The sequence below is a fragment of the Acartia tonsa genome, chromosome 7, assembly GCF_053477335.1.
Source record: "Acartia tonsa isolate MP-2025a chromosome 7, ASM5347733v1, whole genome shotgun sequence".
In the NCBI taxonomy this organism is placed as follows: Eukaryota; Metazoa; Arthropoda; class Copepoda; order Calanoida; family Acartiidae; genus Acartia; species Acartia tonsa.
Window position 1 is genome coordinate 16,929,654 of NC_137266.1, and position 24,383 is coordinate 16,954,036.

Below are 24,383 nucleotides of genomic sequence, written 5' to 3' on the forward strand. Positions count from 1 at the left end.
TTTATTTTCTCGGCTTTGTTTAAAATTAGACAACTGAATTTTTTTGTAAGGATTCCTAAAACTATTACACATTTAATTTCTATCTGACTATTTTCTATAATGCTGTGTAAAGTTATTATAAAAAATGTAATTTACTGCACTGCTAAATCAAATTCTTTTATTGATTTGTACAATCTCCTGTTTGTCTCTCTAGTTGTCTCAATAAACCAATATACAACTTTTATTTTTGCTAACTTTTATGATATTACTTTTTTGTTGAAATGATAGCACAGATTTCTCCACATGCCTGTTAACCCATTTATACACATTCATATCACATACTAAGAATATTATTTACATTACATTTAAATCAGGGATAAAGGTATTAATACTTATACCCATAATTCAAAGTAGAACTAGTCAGGGAATATACCTACTGGTCCTGTAGTGGTTTTAAGCTAACCCCCCCTCCATTTTGTTTTGTAATCAAAAACATACAATTAAAAACAATTGTAGCTTTAGCGAAACCCCTAGAGTTAAGGGGTGAAGTCGCTAATGTTTGAAAAAGTAAACACCTTCCCTGAATATATAACAAGCTTCACCGTAAACGAGAACCATATCAGTGCAACAGTTAGCGAGATCCTTCGCCGCAGACAGTCAGACATCCTTAAACTTTTGTGATGGTTTGTGAAAATTATGTCAGTCATAATCACTTTTATCAAATGGTGCCTTGTATTAGTGGAATAAGTCGACATAATAATTCCGAGCCTGGTTGGGTAGAAGATTAATCTATCTCTTATTGTCCCCTCCCTTCTTTCTTGCATTTAAATTCACCATATAATCCAAATTTTTTACATACATATATTTATTTGAAGTTTTCCGGGTTTAAGTAAGATTGATTCAAATTATACAGTTGTGTGATTTTCTTCAATGTACAACTATATGTGTTTTCCTAGCTGCTACCAAAAGACAAAAGGCTAAAATTTCAGTAGACAATTGTAGAGCCAATGAATTTCTGCTTTTTAACTCACGTTGTCTGTTCATTTGCTTTATACTTTGCTACTCATGGATGTTTTAAACCTTGTTTTATTATTTAAATTCTAAATATATCTAACTCTGTAAACGTATAAGTATAGGTAGGATGCAAATTTGATACATAATAGGACAATTTTTAAGATTTTCTTTAACTTATTCTATGGAAAAAGTTAAAAATTAACTTTTGTTGGTAATTTGTGTACTTATTTTTTCTTAGAAGGTTGCAGGTACCCTCCCCAAAAATACTTTTGAACCTTCCTTGGACCCAAAGGAATCTTTATTGTAAAGTAGAACCATATCGGTTGATTGCTTAACCAAATCTTTAGATAGATAGATAGACATCCTGTTATTTATATATAAGCAAAAGCACTATATAAACTCCTATTTACAAATAAAATTCTTCTTCGTGTTTGCCATTTGATTGCAATAATTTTTGCAAAGCAGAGCAATCAAAATCTAATCAGAAATAAACAGCTCCAGCCTATTACATATGGATCAATCCAGGGATATAGGGATAAGACAATGGAGGATAAATTATTCAAATAATATTGAAAAGGATTTCTCATCTTTGCTAAGTTTAACAAATCATACAATATAATATATTCTTCTTCTTTAATGAAACAAGCTTCAACCATTATCTAAAAGATCAAATATGCAAATTTTTTTTATAAAGATTCAATTGACTTATTCCTTTGCCCATTAGGTGTTATTTATATTATGATGGGAATAAGATGAGTTTGTAAGGTACATGCAAATGCGTGCAGAAGGGGGTTGTATCCAAAATTAAGAGGAGTGTGAAAAAAAATTCTGCCCTTCGCGCGTCAATTTAACAGTCAAAGGACGCTTTTTAGACCTTTTTTGTATGTTGTTCATGCGTATTCAACCCTTCTTGTTGTCTGATTTACAACACTCTTAAGCTCGCATCCCTCTGGTAAAACCCTGCGCACGCCACTGCGCGTATGTGTATGTATTTGTGAATGTTAATGCAATACTTTTGTAATTTTATTGCAGGCATTTTGAAGATTACAGATATTTATGCATAACACATATTTAAAAAGCAAAGCTATTCTATAATTCGTTATCAGTCACTTGTAAGGTAGATCACAGAGCTTAATAAATCAAAAAGCAGCCTGTAAGGGTTTTGGAAGGTTAAGCAATGAAACAAGTAAATAAAATATCCTTTAAAAACAATTATGGCCAAAAAACTTACCATACTTTACTAAATATATTTTCACCCAGGGATCTTTCCAGATTAGAAAATGGATGATAATTGATATACATCCTCAATTATGTTAAACAAAATTACTCCTTCTGTAGATTAAAATTATTTTTAAAGTTTGGAAACTACTAGTTGGGAACAACCAATCAAAATTGAAGGAAAGTATTCAAAGTTTTTGAGCCAACGAATAAGATAACGTGCTTATAAAGCTATGGATATCAGTGTAATTTACAATCCAATTTACCCTCCCTTCCAGGCCATCATTTAATGGACTTTATCATCCTTGTTCAACTATACATATTGATTTATTGCTTTGAATATTCAAATGCTTGATATATTAGGCCCCAAAATAAATAGAACTATTTTATATGCATATTGAAATAATGGTATCCCATTAAATAAATGGTTATAGTCTGGGGGTTAGAACAAATATCATAAATAAAACAATATTGAAAATATGATTAGAATATTTTAGACCATATTAAGGTATACAGGACACAACCCAATCTTTCCCGATTTTGTATAATTTTTACGGAACACGATTCCAGTGACGACATATTTTTCTTTCCCGAAAAAGGGAAGGGGGGAAGAAAATCTCTTCAAAAGAGATGGGGAAAACCCCCTTTTCTCCCATCTCTTTTTTTCTTCCCCCTTCCCTTTTTCGGGAAAGAAAAATATGACGTCACTGGAATCGTGTTCCGTAAAAATTATACAAAATCGGGAAAGATTGGGTTGTGTCGTATACAGGAATAGTTCAATAGAAAATGAATTAATGATAATGTAGCTAAAAATTTATGGGAATATTAATAAAACTTTTTCTCGTTTTCATTCGAATCCGGTGGACAGGAACCGGTTCTCATCCATGCGAAAAAACTATGTCTAGCATAGTATTATATCCAGCTTTCTACGAATATAAAAATGTGCAATCATAAGATTAAAACTGGGGCTATAAAAACTGGTTTTAATCTTATAATTCTACATTCTATATCCGCGGAAAGCGGTATATACGATAAAAGAAATAACTATTCCAGTATGACTTCAAAACCGATTAATATATCCTTTGGACGAGAACCGGTTCGCATCCATACGAAACATATTTCTAGCATCGTATTATATAATGTTTTATACAAATATAAAAATAGATTTAATCTTATAATTGTACATTTTATATCCACGGAAAGCTGTTACAGTATAGCTTCGAAACCGATTTATATCATCTGGATTAGAACCTATTCTCATCCATATTGAAAACTCGTATATAGCATCGTATTGGTGACAATTTTCTACGAATTTTAAAAATTAAAATTATCAGGCCATCGGTCTCTTGGGACTCACAAAACTGGTTTTAATCGTAAAATTTTTAATTTTATTTTGTAAAATACGATGCGATAAATAACTATTTTTCCTCTATTAATCCATTTATGTAATCTATTACCATGAATGTGTTTATCTATTTTTGTTTAAAATTTACATAGGGTATTATTTGCACATAATTACTGAGCGGCTAAACTATATCAATTTTCAAATTATTACCGCTGGGGCAAAAATACAATTTTTTCGGTATGATAAAAAAAGGGGAAGCTTATAATTTAAGTTGCGAAATGCATCCAATAAAAGTGATTCCTAAAACCTTTCCTATATTATTATAACAGTACAAAATAAGGATATTTAATGTTTAAAAATACTCTTAAATGTATAGGTTATAGGTTTTTGCTGTTTAATTTTAAAAAGGCTCAAGTTTAATACAATTCTCATTAGGGAGGGAGGGGAAATTGGAGTGGTACCCAAAGTTTTATAACCACGTTCTCTTATTCGCAAAGCTCAAAAACTTTTATTGATTTTTGACTTGTTAATTTCAAACTTGATTTTATCTCTGGGGATGCACAATTATACATCAATTTATCCTCAATCTATGTATATAACTTTTCAAAATTCTAAATTTGGCTTGAGACAACTGTGCTATAAGATGTTTGTTTATCCTATTAGCAGGGTGGAAATAGAGTAGAAATCTTTTAGGATGTAAGTTGGGATACAAAATATCTATATTTATAAAGGTAAAGAAGTTGTATTATTTTGTAAGGTTAACAATTTGTAGCACGTCGCTTTTGCTGTGATATTTTGATATGATAACAATTTGTACCATCCTTCTTTGTTATGTTTTTCGCTCTTATACTATGTAGCACCTTTCCAAGTATTTTTTTCTCTGTTACATTTTTGTTGGCAATAATTTAAAGCACCATTTGCTGTTTATATTGCTATCATATTCATTTATTACAGCAATTTGTAGCACCTTTCCCCGTTTTTTCCGCTGTCAAAATTTGGTATGACAATAATTTGAAGTGACATCCAACTCTTTAAACTATTAGGGGCCAAGGTTGCTCAATTTCTTCATGCAAACCAACAGTGAAAACTTTTCAGTGGTTTTAATCTAATAGATTCATGTTTTGTGCATCCTTAGTTTTTCCCATTCCCTTTTTTACTTTGGTTAAAAATTAATATCTAAAGATTCAGTTTGAAATCGATAGAATAATTCTAATATATCAAAATTAACTGTAAAATAAGATAGAAATCAACGTGTTTTAATTGTATAAGACAATTCTAACAGCCTAAATTAACGATAAGAGCTAACCGTTACGTATGGACGGACGTAAAGACCCTACATAATAATCTTACTTTTATTAGAAATAATTGACATAAGGACCAAACACTCAGATTAACATTCTATTTCTTTAAAATACTTTTTAAAATTTTACACATATGCTTTTATTGAGAATGTGCTATTGCGCAAATATAAGAAATTATTTATTTAAGTATCCGTTAAAGAGAACTATTGTAATCATAATTACTCCTAAGACAAAAGGTCTTTTGTATATAAGTGCATTTTATAGGTGTTTTATCGTTTCCACCAAAATTTTATTTCAAATTTACCTGCTCAGAATTTTGTGTGCAATCACTTTCACCATATGTATCACATTATCAAATTTGCAGAATTGCAAATTATTACCAAAGCACCAAATATATTTTTTCCCTATTCTCTGCATTATATACTCCCTCTGATTTTTTGCCATTGTGAATTTTTGCGATTATGATAATTTGTGCAACAGAATACAACAGACATTTAAGTTTTGAGAATAGGTTTACATTTTATCATCAGAAATGATGGAGCACCAATTTAATAGTTTTATTATTATGTTTCTTTATTTGATAATTATATATAGTAAACTTTTTAGCAAGTCACTTTATTATGGGATACAGAGATAGGTACCTGAAATATAAAATAAACTACCACTCAATTGCTGGGATTTTGATTTGCTGTTTCAATATTAGTGTCAAAACTTTTCAACAGAAACGTACAGATAACTTTTTTATTATAATTATTTGATTTACAGAGTTTATATACATTATTTAAGAATTAATTTTTTATTACTTGGATCTTACATCAGATTATCATGTACTCCAATATAGGGAAACTTGTAGCTGGCTAAAATAACGATCCGCCCCCTTCAACCTATCCCCTTCCCTCTTACTTGATGAACGATCTGGCCAATAAGTGATGTCCATGTTAGCAACATAAATTGACGACATTTTTTCTCTGTCATAATATCCACGTATATTCTATATCCATTACCTAATATAAGGATGATAATATGTTGACGTTTCATCCCCATCATCCCTGGAATTTATAATAGAGTTAATTTTTATTATTATTTTTAGGCGATGGCTCCGCGTCTGATGGTTATGGAGTGTTTGCTATTGATCTACCACATCAGGAAATTGTTTATAATGATAAGTAAAAAAAGGATACCACAACCATAAAAGCGAAACCCCACAAACTGAAAAGACAAAAAAGTATCCCAAAAATACTCTTTAGGCTCAGGATGTTTAATGCTTACATACTTTGGCTTGCCTTAGAGGGGCATCGCTTACAACAAAAATAAATATTTTATCGAAAATGTTTCTACAATTAGGTAAGCTATATATAGGTCCTAAGAGGGTTTTTAAATTTTAGATTTGATTTTTGGAATGGTTTTAGAATATAAAATTATCGAATCGTATTGTAGACAGTGTTTCGCGGATAATAAAATGAGAAAACATAAGATTAAAACTAGTTGTTACCCGGGGCTTACAAAACTAGTGTTAATTTTATGATATTTATTTTAATATTCGTGGAAAATTATCTGTAATGTGATACAATACATGGTTTTTCAATATGGCTCAGAACCGGTTCTAATCCTGCGGATATTAATCGGTTTCGAAGCCATACTTAAAACCTTATTGTATTGCATTTCTCTAAACTACGCCCATTGGGATTAAAGCTTGTAACTAAGTAACTTACAGTAAATTCCTTTCCATTGTACCTATACTATAATTTTAGTTAGGGCCTTAAAATGCTAAGTAATGAAGGGATATTTTTACTCATTTCAATATTTTAGTGGAGTTAAAAGTTTTAATTGAGTTTAGGATTGCTAAATATTAGGTATTTGAAAAAATAAGGGCCTTTCTTTCCTAAGTTAATTTGCCATATTTTTTTATCGAAGAATTCAAAAAGTGTTGGGTCGAACCCAGGAAAGGCATAGCCAACAAGTAAAAAAAATCTAAAATAATATATTCATGGGGTAGGGGCAGATAAAAATAATGTCCACGAAGCGTTGCTACCCAAAATCACGAAAAAATCAGCGGAGATTACCAAACATTTTAAAATTATTTCAGTTGTTAGTTACAGCTGGGTTAAACCATCAAAAATATTTTGAGTTGCCCCTTCACTCCAAAACATTGTAAATGTAACTCTATCTAACCCCCTCCCCCTTAATATGACGTCACTGCTTAATCTTATCTGGTCTATTATATTTATGACCATATCAAAGTCTTCACTGTATAATAACATGATGACATTGGTCAGAGATTAAATTTACACAAAGCCCCAAGGTTTACTACTACTACTACACAGGGAGGGAGGGGACATTGGGATGTTTGTTAAAATAACTGTGGTGACTTATTATTGAATTTGGATTAGTTGTTTATAAAAGTGAGTTTCCAAATGTTTCAACTACTAATTGTAATCTATAGAATGGGTTATTTTGTGTATCATAATTTTGATGTACATCAAATTATAGGCCATTGACTTATCCTTTTAGAACCCTGCTACTTCCATAGACTTACAAGTATATATTCACTAAATAAACATATAAATTTTAAATCTCTCTTATAAATAAATAAATATGTAGTTAAATTTTTATAAACAGTACAACACATACAATGGGTCTACAGTTTATTACAAAGATGAATCAAATTAAAAAAAAATAAATTTAGTGAATTTTCTATAGATCCTCTATCTTTAAAAGGTTAAAACCTGCTCATGACCTACATGAATCTCTTTTGCAAAGGAGAATTTAATGTGTAGAGTGGTTAACTAAGAAATTAACGGACTGACTGACAGACAGACATCTAAATTTTACTATATACAATAATGATAAAACTTGAATAGCAAGTTCTTTCCCTCAAAAGTCATATCGTGCACAGACACCTCCTTTTTCTCTCCTTATTTTTGTAATAAACTTTAATAAGGGGATGGAGAAGTATTTTGTTTTCTTGATGTCTAAAACCAGCAGCGTTTTATCCTAACATAACCTAACCTAATTTGACCTAAAGTTATACACAAACACACGTAAACTAGCACCTTTTTTTCAATTTGTTTCCAAAAAAAAGGGAGAGGGATGTTTCTGTGCTTGACTAGACATTTAGGGGAAACCACCGACTAGTTTAATATGGGAAAGAAAGTAAAAAGATTATGTGGTGCTATAAAATTGACAATGCAGATTAATCTTTTAAAATGGCCTAGAACAGTCGCCCAAATGAGCACTTAATTCCGGTACAACTACAATATGTCTATGACCTTTTTTCTAAATGTTTTAAATCAAAACTTAAAAAAAATAAACTAGAAACGAAGTTCAAAAATTATTCAATTTAAAATTGAACTAACAATTTTAGATAATATTCCTTTAAAAAAAATTCTTAATGGTTTGCATAACTTAAGTATTTATTAATTCTTAAGAAAAAGGTGAAATTTTATTAAATGGTTGAATATTATTTTTTCTTTATATAAACTCTTGGATTGATATTAATATAGCATTGAAACCGATTGATATCTGATGGATTAGAACCGGTTCTCAGTCATAATGGAAAGTCATGTATAGCATCGAATTACTGACAATTTCACAAATATCAAAATAAAAATCATAAAATAAATACCAGCTTTAATATTTTATTTTTTATTTTATAATCCACTGAAAACTGTCTGTATTACGATGCGATGAAAACATATTATAATGTTTGACTTATTGTCATCACGCTTGTTTAGCAATGTTGCATTTTTGCTCGTAATTTTGTTCCAACAGATAACTATCTTCTCATTAATCATGCACCTAGAGCTTACTCAGGAGGGGAAAGGACAATGTGAGATAAATTAATTATACACTTCTTACAATCTTTTTAAAGTAGAAAAGTCGACCATTGACCATTTTTTTTTTCAAAGTTTTGAGATTTCTTAAATGTACAAAAAAAAGGGAAAATCTTTGAATTTGTTTTTCAATGATTTTTAATGTTTTTAAAAACATTAAGAAAGAAAATCTTCGAACTCAAAAACATTTAGAAAAAAAATCCCCCAACGGAAACATCCAATAATGAAAATGAAAATTTATCTAGTGCTACGTGTAAAAATGTTTAAAATATGTACCTGTCCCTGTTAGAAAATACGTCTAATTATTCACAATGAATAGTTAAAGAGAACTGGGTCATTTATGTTAGTATGTCTATTAGAATTTAATTTGTAATTAGATTTATTCATTAAATGCGTAAATCAATATACATTAAGGTATGCCTATTTGCTTCAAAAGCTATCCTAATCTTAAGAGACATAAACCTGCTGCGCTTCTATGGAAATTTACATTCTTATAAAATACGGTATATACAAACTAAATTTAGTTAAGATTTTATTTTTTTATTTTCTCTCATATATACTTATTCGAAGAAGAATTTTGAATAATAAATTGCTTAATAATCAATGCTAATTGAGAGTGTAATAAGTACACAGTGTATATATTTTCGGCCTTATTATTGGTTGAAACGAGTACACTTTTAAAATTTATATCAGTATTTAATTTCATCAATATGTAAGAAGTCAGCTATAGGATAAAGCTTTCTCGTATTCATTCGAATCCGGTGGATAGGAACCGGTTCTCATCCATACGAAAAAACTATGTCTAGCATCGTATTATATCCAGCTTTCTACGAATATAAAAATGCACAATCATAAGATTAAAACCAGTTTTTTAGCCCGTGCCTTCGGCACCTCGGGGCTAAAATAACTGTAGAAATGTACAATCAAAAGATTAAAACCAGTTTTAATCTTATAATTGTACATTCTATATCCGCGGAAAGCGGTTTATAATACGATGAAAGAAATAACTATTCTTTAAGAAAATTATATAATCGCAAACTTTCGTACTTCGTGAAATGAATCATATGTGACTGATTATAAAAAATCTTCTGCTAGAAATTCCTTTTTATGTTAGACGGATTATTATCAAATAGGGTTATGAATCTAAAAGTCTAAATTATAAACAAATTAAAATAACAGGGAATCATAACTGTTGCCAAAAAGCTGGACTTCGAGACAGTCTCCAGGTATTACCTGACCCTGGAGGCCAGGGATCAGGCTCCAGGTGGACAACACAGGTCGGAGACAACCATCATGACCATTAATGTCAGGGACAGTGATGATTTAGGTAAGTTTATTTTACTTTTATCGCAGGTAGATAAGGAAAGTGTCATGTATGATGTTATAAAAATACAACTAAATCCATCTCTTTTTTGGGGGTTTCCTGTCCCACTTTCTCTCTCATCCATCTTTTTTAGACATATGTTTATGACGTCACACAAAACACTTTTCGTATCTCCACAGCGAAGGTACTCTAAAAATGTATCTTTATTTCGTGTATCCATCTGTCCGTCCGTTACGCCACGAAATGGACACAGTAATAGTGTCTGACTGATTATGACGTAACAAAAAAAATTAGCCAATGAGAGGCCGTTATTGACCAATAGTAAAATTTATAGTGGCCTCTCATTGGCTATTTTTTTTTGTTACGTCATAATCAGTCAGACACTATTACTGTGTTCCACGAAATAATAAACAAAACTTAATTATTTTTTTAAAATGCAAAAAGAGGTTTAAAAAGCACAAGACTTTTTACATTTATACTAAAATTTATTTTCGCATTTCAGGACCTGAATTTACCCATTCTTTATATACAGCCAGCATTTCAAGAGCTGAACTTACTGGTGCTTTAGGTAAACATTATTTGATTAGCTAATTAATAAAGAATTTTATAATAAAACGGCAGTTTCCCTCAAAGTACATTGTTGAGCACTAATTCCTCATCCCATTATTTTTAAAATATTTTTTGTAATTTTATATTGTTTTTTTTGGTGGGGAGGGGGTAATTTTTCTTTGGTTTTTGACTTTTGATCTGGTCAGGTTTTTTTGGGTACTAGATAGATCTACAGGGTTATAGCACCACAGGTATAGGTCCTGCAGATTTTGGACCTTTTACAGAGATTAGTCAAAGGAAAAAATACCTGCCTCTCCTCCTTATTTTGATTACATAAAGCCCAAGTGGCGGAGACCCTTTTCGTCTGCTAGCAATTTGCTTTCTGTTTTTTTGTATGGATTTGACTAAATATATATGTAAATTTCTTACGCTAATAGCTGATTACAAAGACCCAATACAAAATCGGGACAGGGTTCTCGCTCTAAGGGCAGAGTTATTTATAGCTCATGCCCCCTTTATTGTTTTACTTTAATTTTACATTAAATTTTAGATGTCCAACCAGAAAAACTGGAGGCACAGGATGGTGATTCTCTAAGGGCTGAAATGTCATACACAATTGTCTCTGGAAAACCTGACGATTACAAAGAATACTTCAATATAGACAGAAGGACAGGTAGGACTAATTGTTGTTGCATAGATTATTTACACTTAGATAAGATAAGGTAGCCATAACATAGTTGTTTTGTGTGCGTGTGTGTGATTTCACAACAGAATATTTCAGACTTGTAGTAGGGTAGTTCCTTCATAAGAAAACTTTTATGTAAGCACTGGCGGCTACGCCCCTAGAGGCCTCTAGGGTCTTTTTATGAAAGTTCGGAAGGGAAGGAGTAGACCATTAACTTGTACATTTTAGTTTTAAGTAAATTGAATTTAGGGATGGAAAAGGTACCCTCCCTTCCTTGTACCTATGAGATGCTTGACTGTAAAAGAGAACCATTTTGGTCGAGCGGTAAGCGAGATCCTTCAGTACTCATAGACTGACAGACAGACTCAAAATATCCTGCTACCATTATTTAAGGATTAATATTTTTTGTTATAATTTAGGTGTTGTACGACAAATCAAAGAAGTTGGTTCTGACAGCCCCATTGAAAGGTAAATTATTTCATGTGATTTTTAAGTATTTGAAAGATTTCTAAAAGCATACGTCCCGTCCGTACGTAACAGATCTTATCGATAATTTAGACATGTTAGAATTGTTCTATCGATTTAAAACTTGATAGTTTCTGTAACAGTTTTGTACGGTTTAGAAAGCGTATTAACTCTATAATCGTTACTACAAAAAAGACGTCCATTTAAAACATGTTGGTTTTTTAGCAACAATGTTTTGTATTATAATTAGCCTTTTCATCTGTTTTTTGAACAATGATTTCTTGGTCAATAAAGTACAATATTTTATCCGAATAATCCCTATAATCATGTCTTGAAAATGTAATTATGTCCTTATTCAATATCCTGTATTTAAGCAATTTTGTAACAAATATAAGCACAATTTTGTTCAGACTTGTAAATTAATATTCTGCTTGTGTAAGTTCTGACAATGTTCTTTACAGATTTGAATTAACAGTACAAGCCGAAGAGAAAACAAGGTTGCGAAAACGCAAAGAAACGAAGCTGATTATCAATGTTAACGCCGTAGATGCATTCCCACCGGTCCTTACTGTTTCTGCTGATCAAGGTGAGTCGTTGGCTGACGGAATGAACAACATAATTTATAGAGTAGTTACGCTGAAGGAAGGAGGGGACATTGGAATTAAAATTTCACTGTTACCAAAAGTTGTATGAGCATGTTCTCTAATTTTTGGTTCAAAACTTTGGATGCTTTTTAAAAAGTCTTGATTGGTAGGTTAAAATTAGCTGTGTTCAAACTTTGCAAACTATTTTAATCTTCGTAAAGAAAAATATTGTTTATCAATATTTTAGATGTATGTAAATTTATCGCCCATTGTCTTATCCATTGAGAGTTTCGCCAATATTAACATGATTAAAATTAGTGCAACTTAAGTATTAAGGTTTTTTTGTCTTATGTCATAGAACTTAGAAAATACTGGTCCGAATTGGTTAGGAAGATTTATGAATGTCTTTATGTGGTTTTATGCTATTTTCCTCATCTCTCCTGCCATCCCCTAGGGGCTATGGAAGAAAGAAACAAAAAATATATAAATGAAAAATTTCAAAATACTAAATAGAATATAAAATAATCAGTTTGATACTTGTTTTTTTTTGTTTGTTCAAAACATTATGCAAAAAGAAATATAATAGGCTATGAAATATGAATCGTACGTGTTGATAAAAACAGGGATCTAAAGGGATAAGACAATGACGATAAATTGATTTACATCTTTAATGATTCTACACAAAATTACCCCTTCTGTAGATTACAAATAGTTGTTAAGCCATCGAATAAGATGACGTTATTACGAAATTTGGGGACTAGTGTAAACACAGCCCATTGTCCCCTCCCTCCCTGGATAAAAGTGTCATTTAGAAAGATATCTGGTTGTGATGCCGGCTATATGTCTACCAGGTCTAGACAAGGACTTATATTTGACAGGGCTGAATATATTTCCAGTATGCCTTTAAAACCTATTAGTATTCGTAGGATTAGAACCGGTTCCCAGCCACACTGAAAAAGCATGAACACAAGTTTCCAATAATAATAAAATAAAAATCATAAAATAATTCTACTTTTGATCTTCGGCCCCTCGAAGTTAACAAGAAGATGATTAAAGCCCATCTACAGATTATGACGTAATACGTTAAAATAACCAATGAGAGGCCAGCATAAATTTTTCCATTGTTTAATTACAGTGTATACTGGCCTCTCATTGACTATTCTACCGTATGACGTCATGATATGTGTGTAGGGACTTTAATCATCTTCAGTTGACAAAACTGTTTTTTTTTTATATTTTAATATCCACGGAAATTATATATCTAAACTAATTATATTACATATATTTAATCTAAGGAATATTTTGCGCTGCCAATTTTATCTGCTAGTTATGCATAAGAGATAAAATGTACACTGCAAAAATAACACTTTATCCTCTCGCCATAGAAAAAAACTAGATATTCACTCATTTCTTAGGTTTTTATGTTAAAAGAAATCTTTCTTACAATTTGGGTCCTAACGTCTGTCTGTCCGCAAGAGATATTATCATCCTATCGAATTCAATATTTTCTGGCGTGCAATATCGAATGAATTTTAATCAATTGTTTCATGAAAAAGGTGTTTCTTGTACTCTATAAAAGTTAGTTTGTAATTTGTAATTTTAGTATTTTTAGCCTTTTATTTATTGGTCTATGATGTGATAAATCTCTTCAACGTTGTTAAGCTATTTATGTGAAATTCATTGTTTATAGGGTGCTTTCTATGAAAGTGTCTGTCTAGGCCCTCTAACCCTGTGGGGTCAATGCCTGTTGTGCCCTAATCCTGCAGGGCTACACAGTACGAACCTAATAAAACCTAACCTAACCTGAGTTTCAAAATAAGACAGAAGGGATGTGCTTGACTTGGTACTTTGAAGGAAACCACCGTTAAAGTAACATATATATAGTATAAATGTATATACAGACAACTACCTCCCTTCCTTTTTCAATGACCTTTTTTACTCTGCTTCTAACTTATTTTCTGCTTCTTGGCTGTGTTAATTGGTTGATTTTCAATAACCCAATAGAAGAAACGATGCACAAGGTTGATGCGATAAGGAGGGACAGTTATTCTCCCTCTAGTGTTTTAATTTAATATTAAAGCCATAGAAATGGTGAATATCTGTCCACATCCCCGATGATATTGACCATAGTAAATGACACACCTTGGGGCCATATTCGTGGTGAAAAGGGTTAATATAATTTTATTGTGCTGTAAATAACCAATGATAGCAAAAATTGCGCATTTCCTCAACTGAAACCCACATAAGTTAAGAAAAATCGGGTATAGTCCCTTTCGTGACAACGCCTCTTAAGGGGCGTTTCGTCGTATTTCCACATTAGCTTTTGATTGTTTATTTTAGGCTAGGTTAGGTTAAGTTAGGTTAGATGATAGCCCCACAGGGTTAGGCAATTGGTCCCGTAGAGTTAGATCCCGCCGCAGGGGCTAGAAATAGGAGAAAAGCTACTGTGAAAATACGACAAAACGCCCCTTAAGAGGCGTTGTCACGAAAGGGACTATACCCGAAAAATTATTTCAAATTGAATGATAATTTAAGTATGATAGTTGAAATATGAAGTCAACGATAGTGATTTAGTTTATAGAAAATATGATTTGTTAAGTTGTAAGTTGTCATCCTTGTTTTATTGAGATGTCTATATATTAACATCCCATCTTTGATAAAATCCTATTTCTAAACTGATAAGATAATGATTATAACATCCATGAGAATAACAGAGTCTTAGGGATTTTGCATCTAAGAAAAGGGTATTTAAAAACTGAATAGCATTTTAAAACTTATTTCTTTACTTCTATTTACTGACGTAGCCATCTTTGAGATCATAAGTTTTTAACAAACAAATAGTTTTATTTTAGGTAGATAATTTTGCCATGTCCAGACTTCAAATTAATACTTTTTAGTGCTTTTAAATAAAATGAGGATAAATAATTTTTACATTCTTTACATATTCTTGGAAAAGCCTTTTCAAGGTCAAATTTAAAGTATAGTATATACTGTTGTCTATATGCAGGAATGGGATATTATTGGATATAGAATACATGGATATTGTAAGATATTCTTGCATACTCATATAAAATGTTTCTCTGAACTATAATTCCTCCCAAGGGAGGAAAAGTTATTTCTCGTATCGTATTATAAACGGCTTTCCGCGGATATAGAATGTACAATTATAAGATTAAAACTAGTTTTTTTAGCCCCGAGGTGCCGGAGGCACCGGCTAAAAAAACTGGTTTTAATCTTATGATTGTACATTTCTATATTCGTAGAAAACTGGATATAATACGATGCTAGACATAGTTTTTTCGTATGGATGAGAACCGGTTCCTATCCACCGGATTCGAATGAATACGAGAAAAGATATTATTTTACTAGTTCCCAAAGTTTATAAATACATTCTCTAAATTGTTAGCTTTAAAACTCTGGAGAATATTATTAAATCTTGATTGGTAGGTACAAAATACCAGTGTCCAAACTTGTCATATCCCTTTAGATCCCTGAAAATCACCCATTTTTTCCAAGGAGAGAATGGCTGTTTTATCAATATCTAGTTCCTTCTTTCTCTAATACCTTAGGCATAATTGTTTGGGGGGGGGGGCATTGATTTTTTTTCCATTGTCCTATCACTGCATTTACCTCCATTTAAGCCTCTAATCTGACTATTTTTATGTGTATATTTTAGGTAGCGTTGCAACTTTATACTTCACTTTCTTGATCTGCATTTTAAAGAAACGAGAAAAAAATGCTTTTGTATCTTGATAATCAAAGTACATCGTTTTACATAAGTTAGAAAGGTTTTTTGTTTTCTCCAGAAAAGATTCACATAGGTCCAAGTAAGGTTTTATATTATTTTTCAAATTTAATTCATGGTGGTTTTAGCCTGTAATTTGTCCTCTACCCCCCACTGCATTCAAAGCTTTAAAATGCCAGTTTAAAAATTCTTTAACTAAATTCTTTATCCAAATCTACTTATTCATTTATCATTTTTAAATATTTGTCTTTCCTTTTGATTTCTTTTCATCTAAGGATATTTAATATCTTTAGATCGATAAAAGTGTATTTTTGTTAAAATTACTAAATATATTGCACCGCTACTGTGTAAAATGCACCACCTTGTATTGTACATTAGTATGTATTATATATACCAAAAAATGTTACAAATCAATCTTGGTTAAACCTCAGCCAAAAATTCAACATAAATAAATATGTATACATTTTTAAGTAGCGCAGCTACTTAATATTAATCTTGTTCGTTTTGTTTAACATATGTTTTCGGTTATGTTTCTTGTATAGCGTTTAATTCAATTTTTATTTGATTTTTGTCCCATTAAAACAAGTACTAGCGGCTACACCACTATCTCTGTTTCGAAGAGGGCTAGAAAAATAGCTTGAAACCATCCAAAGATTTAAATCTGGAAGTCTAAAACCAGCATAGGGCATATGCGTATCTTTCCTAAAGTAGAGAACAAAATCTGTTTATTAGTTATTGACATTTTAAGAATCAGACAACAAAGGACTATTTTATATAATAAGATATATGTTTGGGCTATAGGAATGCCTTTTTGGAAACGTTTGTCCTTGTTAAAAATACTGACTGTCTAGTAAGACACAAGACCTTGTAATTTTATCCCTATTTTAATATATAGGCACGGATAATAAAGGTGTTTTTACAATCCCGTTTCTTTATAACATATTAAATAGCAAATGTAAAAAAAAATTTGGTAATTGAAAAACCTTTTACCCTAAAAAAAACTTATTTTCCCTTTTTCTTTAAAAACTGGGCTGAAAAGAGATTTTTGACATACGTCTCTAGGGGCGTAGCCTCTAGAATTACTTAAAACGTGATCAAATTTTTAATAAATGTTTTAAATCGTGAACTCAAAAAGGAGATTTAATGAATTTGGTGTTCATATTAGAGTAAAGCCACATTTAAATGCCATTGACCAATTATCTTCCTTGCAAAAATTACAAAATAGGCAAAAGCAAAACCCATCAATTAATCCAAATTTGGCCATTTTAACGCTATGTTTAATTTCTTATCTATAATTTGTGAAGTGGGACAGATTGGGGTTCGTCAAATTTGACGAACCCCAATCTGTCCTACTTTGAACAAGACGATTCCAGTGACGTCATATACGTTTCAGGAAAGAAAAAGGGAAGAGGGAAGAAAATCTCTTCAAAAGAGATGAGAGAAAAAGGGAAGAGATTTTCTCCCCCCCCTTCCCTAAACGTATATGAAGTCACTGGAATCGTCTTCCTTAAAGTGGGACAGATTGGGGTTCGTCGTGAAATTGTTTTTAAAAAACAGGGTTACTTGCTAAAATGCTTGGACACCGATAATAAAAGTGTCAAATCTGGAAAGATAAAGTGGTCTATTTCTGGGATAAAAGGACAGCAAGGATATATTATGATAATGGAAAAGCATTAGCCTATTAAAATCATTTGTTGAAACGTTTAGAATTTTTTTTTTACAGAAAACAATAAACCTGTAATATAAATACCAAAGGTTTTAAGATAGCTAATGAAAGAGCGTGAATATTAATCTTTGGTTTCCATAATGATTTACAGTCCAATGTCCACTCCCTGCCTAAGCCTAATCATTTGATAATACGAATTTTATTTGACAAAAAGGAATATTCATTTGTATAATCCTTTGTCCCTGAGTTCTAAATATATATTGAGGGGTGGAGTTAAGATGTCAATCTATGACGTGTATGGGCCTAGCCGGAAAAATTAAGGCCTCACACAAATAGGGAAAAGTGTTAGTATTCTTAAAAACAAGGATGACCACATTCCTAAAGAGAAAAATAAAAGCTCTAAGAAATTAATTATAGTGATGCTTTAGTAATAACACTTTGCCTTATCGTCCTAGGAATCTAGATTTTAAAATTTAGGTAATTAATTATATCACAAAATAATGTGTATTAATAAAAATAAATGACAACTATTAAATTGTTGTTGTTGTAATAGTTATAGAGATCCTGCGCTTTCTAAATTATACCTAATTGCTGTAGGAATCATCATGCTAAGTTAAAATCGAAAGGACTACCATAACATATCTAAAATGAATAATAATATTCCATAACTTACTTTTATGAATATATCTTCCTGATTTTTTAATGCAATTTAAACATCAATTTTGGTGGATTTCAGACGTGTGCATTATATTATGGACTAAATTATTAAGGAAATGTAGATTATAATACATTTATTATGATTTAAAGCATTTTTGGCATACTTCTTCGGGCAAAATAAGCTGCTTTGGGGATCTACTAAGAATTCAATGGGACTAAATAAAAAAAATAGTCAAATATGCTACTTCAATATCCTATGTAAAATTTTGTCTTTCTTAATTTTAAACTTTTTATTTGACTTAAACATGTTTTTATCTAAAAAAAATATTATATTAAATAAGAATCATCTAAAAATTACATAGCCTCTATTCTTTCTAATTTGTGTGCTTGGGTTAATCTACGTGATTTGTAAATGGAACAACACTTCAGGATAAAAGTGTTGTGTCTTTTACCATTTTGGTTGTGTGTGGATGCAAAGAACCATTAAAATTACGAGACAATTGCACAATTATCTGTTTTGTTTAGGTTACGTAACAGAAAATTTTCCAGTTGGAACAGTACTAAAAGATAAAGATGTAAATCCTATAATTTTTATTTTTACAATTGTGTGTTTTTGTAAATGAATATAAATCACGAGACAAATGCATAATTAACTATTTTGTTTAGGTTATGTAACAGAGAATTCTCCAATTGGAACCGTGCTGAAAGATAAAGATGGAAATCCCGTAGTATTCAGTGTTACTGATCAAGATTTGGTAAGTAAGATTTCTTATGTAAAAATCTTGGACGTATACAAAATTTTGATTGATTTATTTCTTCGTTACTGGGAAGCAAGAAAATGTTTTATTTTTTTTTATTTTATAAAACTACAGTATAATTTACTTTGCCCGTCCGTCATTCAGTTATTAACGTTCTGGAGGACATGTGATTTTCGTGGCTAATATTCAAGATAGACGGCAGTTTTTTTTTTTAAAATTCGCAATATCAATGAGCATCCAGTATGTAATTTATTTAATCCGTCGGTCTGTCATTCGGTCACTCTCTTTGTGTGGCTTTAATGCATTTATCGTGCCTTCTCTTTGTGGTATTTGACAAAACAAATAAATGATAGCCTAAAACCTATCCTTGACTTTAAAGTCCCTAGTTGTTTTTATGATAAATGAGTTCATTCTTTTTATAAAGTATTTAAAAATCATTTTTTCAGTTACGATACCTTTTCAGCTACCGTTGGCATCTAAACATTTCATAACTTTAAAAAATTAAACTTAGAAAATGAAATATTAAATAAAAAATTCTAGACAATAGGAGGTATTTTATAGGTAGATGAATAAGTTTGACTAATGTTTTAAATATCTATTTCATGCATGTTACCTATTATTACTTGGGCGTGGAGCAATTACTCCTTGGGATAAGATGATAGTGAAATGAAAGATAAATTTAGTTTTTCCATTATTTAGATATATGATACCTAGTGCTACTTATGGCTATGGTTGTTCTTTCCTGTAGCACAGCTACTCTGTAATTAGGGTATGTTCGTCCATCCATTTCGCTCAACGTAAAAGTATACCTTAAATTACATGGTTTTATAATGCTCTTTATCTTTATTTTGTAAAAATGTATTTTCCAGACAACTACATATGACACAAATAGTGAAGACCCTTTTGCTAGCAGACGAAATTTCAATCAACTTTTCTGATTTTAAAGACCCAATACAAAATCGGAACAGGGTCCTCACCCAATAGAGAGAGAGAGTTACATATAGGTTGCACCATCTCTATTCTTTTACCTTAATTTGCTGCGCTACTTATTATTATCACTCATTATCTATCCTTGTTTTTTAAAATATGTTCCAACATACTTTTCATACTTCATTGTTTTGTTCATAATAATTAAAGATGTCAGTAGAGCTTTTTAGTATGCAGGGAAAACAGTATAGGACAACAGAAAATAAATTAACTTTTCCCGTTTTCTCATGTTTAAAATTATGGGGTATAGTCACTTTTGTAACATCGCACCTTATGGGGCGATTCTTCGTATTTTTCACAGTAGCTTTATTCCTATTTCTAGCCCCTGCGGGGGGCTCTAACCCTGCGGGAACAATTACCTAACCCTGTGGGGTAATCACCTAACCCAATATAACCTAACCTAAAATAACCTATAAAAAGCCATTTTAAAAATACGACGAATCGCCCCTTATGGGGCGATGTTACGAAAGGGACTACTCCCAAATTATGATAGGTTGTTGATATTGGGCTGATGAAAGGGCTGTAGATTAATCTAATCGTCATTTTCCTCTTCATTCCTGACGAAATACTCTGGTGTAGATAATAATTAAAGATGTCAGTCCCCAGTAGCTAATTACATATAAAACAGAGATAAGGAAATTGTGTACGCCATAGTTGTTTATTCATTCTAGCCAGTTTATTTTAACGTGTCTTCAAGATTTAGGGGTGGTAAACCATTTCATAGACTAGCGGCTACGCTACTAGAATCTAGGGGTCTCTGTATTCGAAGAGTTAAATGAGGGCTATAAAAATAGTTTAAACCCATCCCAAGACTTAAGAACTAATCCCAATCGTTGCAGTAATTTTTGAGATCTTAAGCTCCAGATAACATTTTTTTCCATATAATAGGATTGATATATCACCAACTGATATAAACTAATTATTTGACAGTAAGGGGTAAGAGTAAAAAGATGTATTGGCCTATAAACAGGTACAACTTACAATTCAGAGTCATATATATTTCAAAGATTGGTTGTCTGTATTACTAGGTGGATGTTTTTTAAATTCCTAATTAAAGTCAACAAGATAGTCATGGTAATTTGCTATAAATAAACACTAGCGTCTGCGCCCCTAGCATCTACGGGCTCTATATTCGAAGGGATATGAAAGGGCAGAAAAATAGCTTAAAACCATACTCAGGCTTATTTATAAAAATATAATAGCCTAAAACCATATCAGGGCCTATAAGAAGCTTCCCTCTAAAGGAGAACCATATCGGTTCAGTTTTGTGCGAGATCCTTCGCTACAAACAAAAAAAGCTTAGTATTTTATATTATAGGATTTAATTTTTTACCTAACTAATAGATTTTCATTTGCTTGACCGTAAGAACATTTTCCCTCCTTCTTATGTGGTCCTACATATTCTTTAAGGCATACATGGATTAGACATTGCAGTAAAAGATTAATCCCCCATTCCCTATTAAATTTAACCAGATTCTTTACCTAAATAAGGATGAAAGGGGGATAATAATTTATCTTCCATTGTAATATTCCTTTCCTGATAATTACCATATACTTTGACAATAAAAATTTTCTATGTATAACTTTTATAAGGAATGAATAAGACATGTGACTGTAAATAAAACTGGTACTCAAAATTTTTAAAACCACGATATATTATTTGTTGGTCAAAAACTTTGGGTACTTATTTAGAATTTTGATCGGTTAGTTTCCATATTGATTTTTGTTTATTCAGTTTGTATTTCAATTTATTACCCATTGTCATATCCCTTAAAATCCCTACTTTTTATCTGTGCAACAATTAAAATAGTTTTTATGCAATACAGCAAATATAAAGAAAATTCAATGATAAACTTTATATAGTTTTACCTATCTCCTTCATAGGCATCCATCGAAAAAGATTTTCATTTCAAAACTCATAAATAAGGTTATTGAATCAGCCTCTAATACTAAGACATAGAACTTTAAGATTTGATGTTTCAGTCTTTTTTATATTGGCTGTAACGTAGAAACTCGAATGTTGCATATGCGCTGACATGATGATGGAAGTTTTTAATTATATACAACAAAATTATGTATCTGTGTCTTTTCCAGCATTTTTTGTTCCCTGTCGTAAATGAGATACATGGTTCATAAAAAAGCTGGGAGGGAAGGGACATTAGAATGTAAATATTACCATGTTAACTTATTCGTGGACTCAAAAAGTTTGTGTACATTAATTAAATTGGTTGTATTTAGAACTAGTAGTGTTCACACTTTTAATAAATGATTTCAATATACAGAAAGGGTTAATTTTGTTTATAAAAATTTAGGATGTATAACCTTCATGTCCATTGTCTTGTCTTATACCTGTATTTTAAATCCTATTATATAAAATAGTAAGGTTTTTTGCCTACCTTGAAATTTCGAGCAAAACAAAACCGATTGAAATTGTCCTTGTAGGTTATAGATGTACATCTAGTGGTTTTTAATTTTACAGGGATGACAGCATCCATAAATAGCAAAGATCTTCAATTTTAAGCATAGTAGATGACCGGAAAATTAAGTAAAACTGACAGCAAAGAATTCTATTCAAAGAAATATTCTATGGCCATAGTCCATAATCCGTCTATCTTAAAAAAGCATCGGAGAAAATAATGTTTATCTAACATAGCTTTCTGACGGACATACTAACATATAAAATTATTGAGTAGCTTCCCAACCAATAAAGGTGGGGCATAATTTAACCACATAATAAGGAAATGCAAGTTTAGCATGATACTATTACTTCAAATCATGACAGGGACATACATTCAGTTGTTTTTAATCAATTTTAATCCTATACTTATTTTGTGACTTTTTTATGTTCTGAGCTGGATCTTTAATTCATTTTAATGGTGATTTAGATCGGGGTGCGCTGAATTTCATCCAATCACAGTGAGCTGTGATTGGCTCAAATTTGGCGCACCCCGATCTGGTTCACCACTAAAATGATTTAAAGATCCAGCTCTGGATAATATTTTTCTGAAACAAAACCGCATGCTGTTAAAACACTGGGCTGTTTATTTACTATTATAACGTTTTCTGATTCGTTGGCCTAACAACTTTGGGGACTTTTGTTTTGATTGGTTGGTTCATTAGGTTGAGTGCCCAACAGTTTTACTACTAATTGAAATTAAATTGAAATTGCTTTGTATTTTGATAATTAAAATACAATAAATTGTGGGAGAGTCTTAGCTATAAGAAAACGCTTTGCAAATTAAATAGTGATGCAAGTTTTAACAAATTCTTATATAAAATTATGATGCTGCTAGATGCTAGGGGCGCAATTTTAAGTTTGATTACAAAATTTTATAACTATCCCATACCCGCTGACTACTTTGCATAATTGTCACACGTTCAAATATTTTACATAATCACCAACAAACAAGGATAACTTTTTCATTTGAGATTGTTTTTTTTTTATCATAAATTAATTTGGGCATGTTGGAATCGTCTTGTCAATTTTAAACAACGTTTAAGGATTGGAGCAATTTTGTTTTTATATTTTATTAATATGATTATTATTATTTTGACATCAAACTTGGTTAAATTATGAACGAAATTCTGTCTTTTTTACCTTAAAAAAATTGTTGTAATTTTTTAAAATTAACGTTGACTATTGACTTTTGATTTTGCTATAAAATATGCCCTTGTTGAATGGGACAAAAATACATTTTAATCCCAAGAGTAGCTATGATTTTACAATACAGTATCATATATATCACATAATATTTAGATTTCATGACTCTTTAAAGATAAATTTTATAATTTAAAGTCTGATGCATTTTTTTTGGAATTTAAGGGCGAAGCTTTTCTATGAGATACGTTAATGCACAAAGAACAGTATGGTCTGCAAGGTTATGGATAACCTTACCATTTAAAATAGCTATATCAAGCTATATCAATATAAGTACCACCAAAACATTTTTCTAGAAAATAACATGTTTATATTATGTCAGAAACGACCACTTTATAGCTGACATAAACCAAAGAAATTGTATGTTGATAGAAAGACCGACAGTTTTAACAGATGTAGAGAAAATTAATGTATTTCTATTTTTGCAGGGCTCCGAACCCCGACCCAAGGGAGATTATCGCTTGGAGTTCACCACTGACCAATTTTCGACAAACAGTGATTCTGAGTTGATTGTTAACCTGCCAAACTTGGACAGAGATCCTCCCGGTCAACCTATGCTCATGCTTCAGGTTAGTTGAATTGGGCAGTTTCCCTCAAAGTGGCTAGTTTAGCACA

General features: G+C 31.2%; 1 protein-coding gene across 1 annotated transcript in view; it reads left to right on the forward strand.

Moving 5' to 3' along the window:
* Cad99C (cadherin 99C) overlaps nucleotides 1–24,383 on the forward strand; it is a 105,986-nt gene that overhangs the window by 45,676 nt on the left and 35,927 nt on the right. Inside the window, exons 9-16 of the mRNA XM_080167011.1 lie at nucleotides 5,948–6,000; nucleotides 9,867–10,017; nucleotides 10,517–10,582; nucleotides 11,114–11,236; nucleotides 11,668–11,716; nucleotides 12,175–12,299; nucleotides 19,032–19,120; nucleotides 24,197–24,337. Of these exons, the coding sequence (XP_080023137.1) occupies nucleotides 5,948–6,000; nucleotides 9,867–10,017; nucleotides 10,517–10,582; nucleotides 11,114–11,236; nucleotides 11,668–11,716; nucleotides 12,175–12,299; nucleotides 19,032–19,120; nucleotides 24,197–24,337 (797 nt within the window). The remainder of the gene's footprint in view (nucleotides 1–5,947; nucleotides 6,001–9,866; nucleotides 10,018–10,516; nucleotides 10,583–11,113; nucleotides 11,237–11,667; nucleotides 11,717–12,174; nucleotides 12,300–19,031; nucleotides 19,121–24,196; nucleotides 24,338–24,383) is intronic.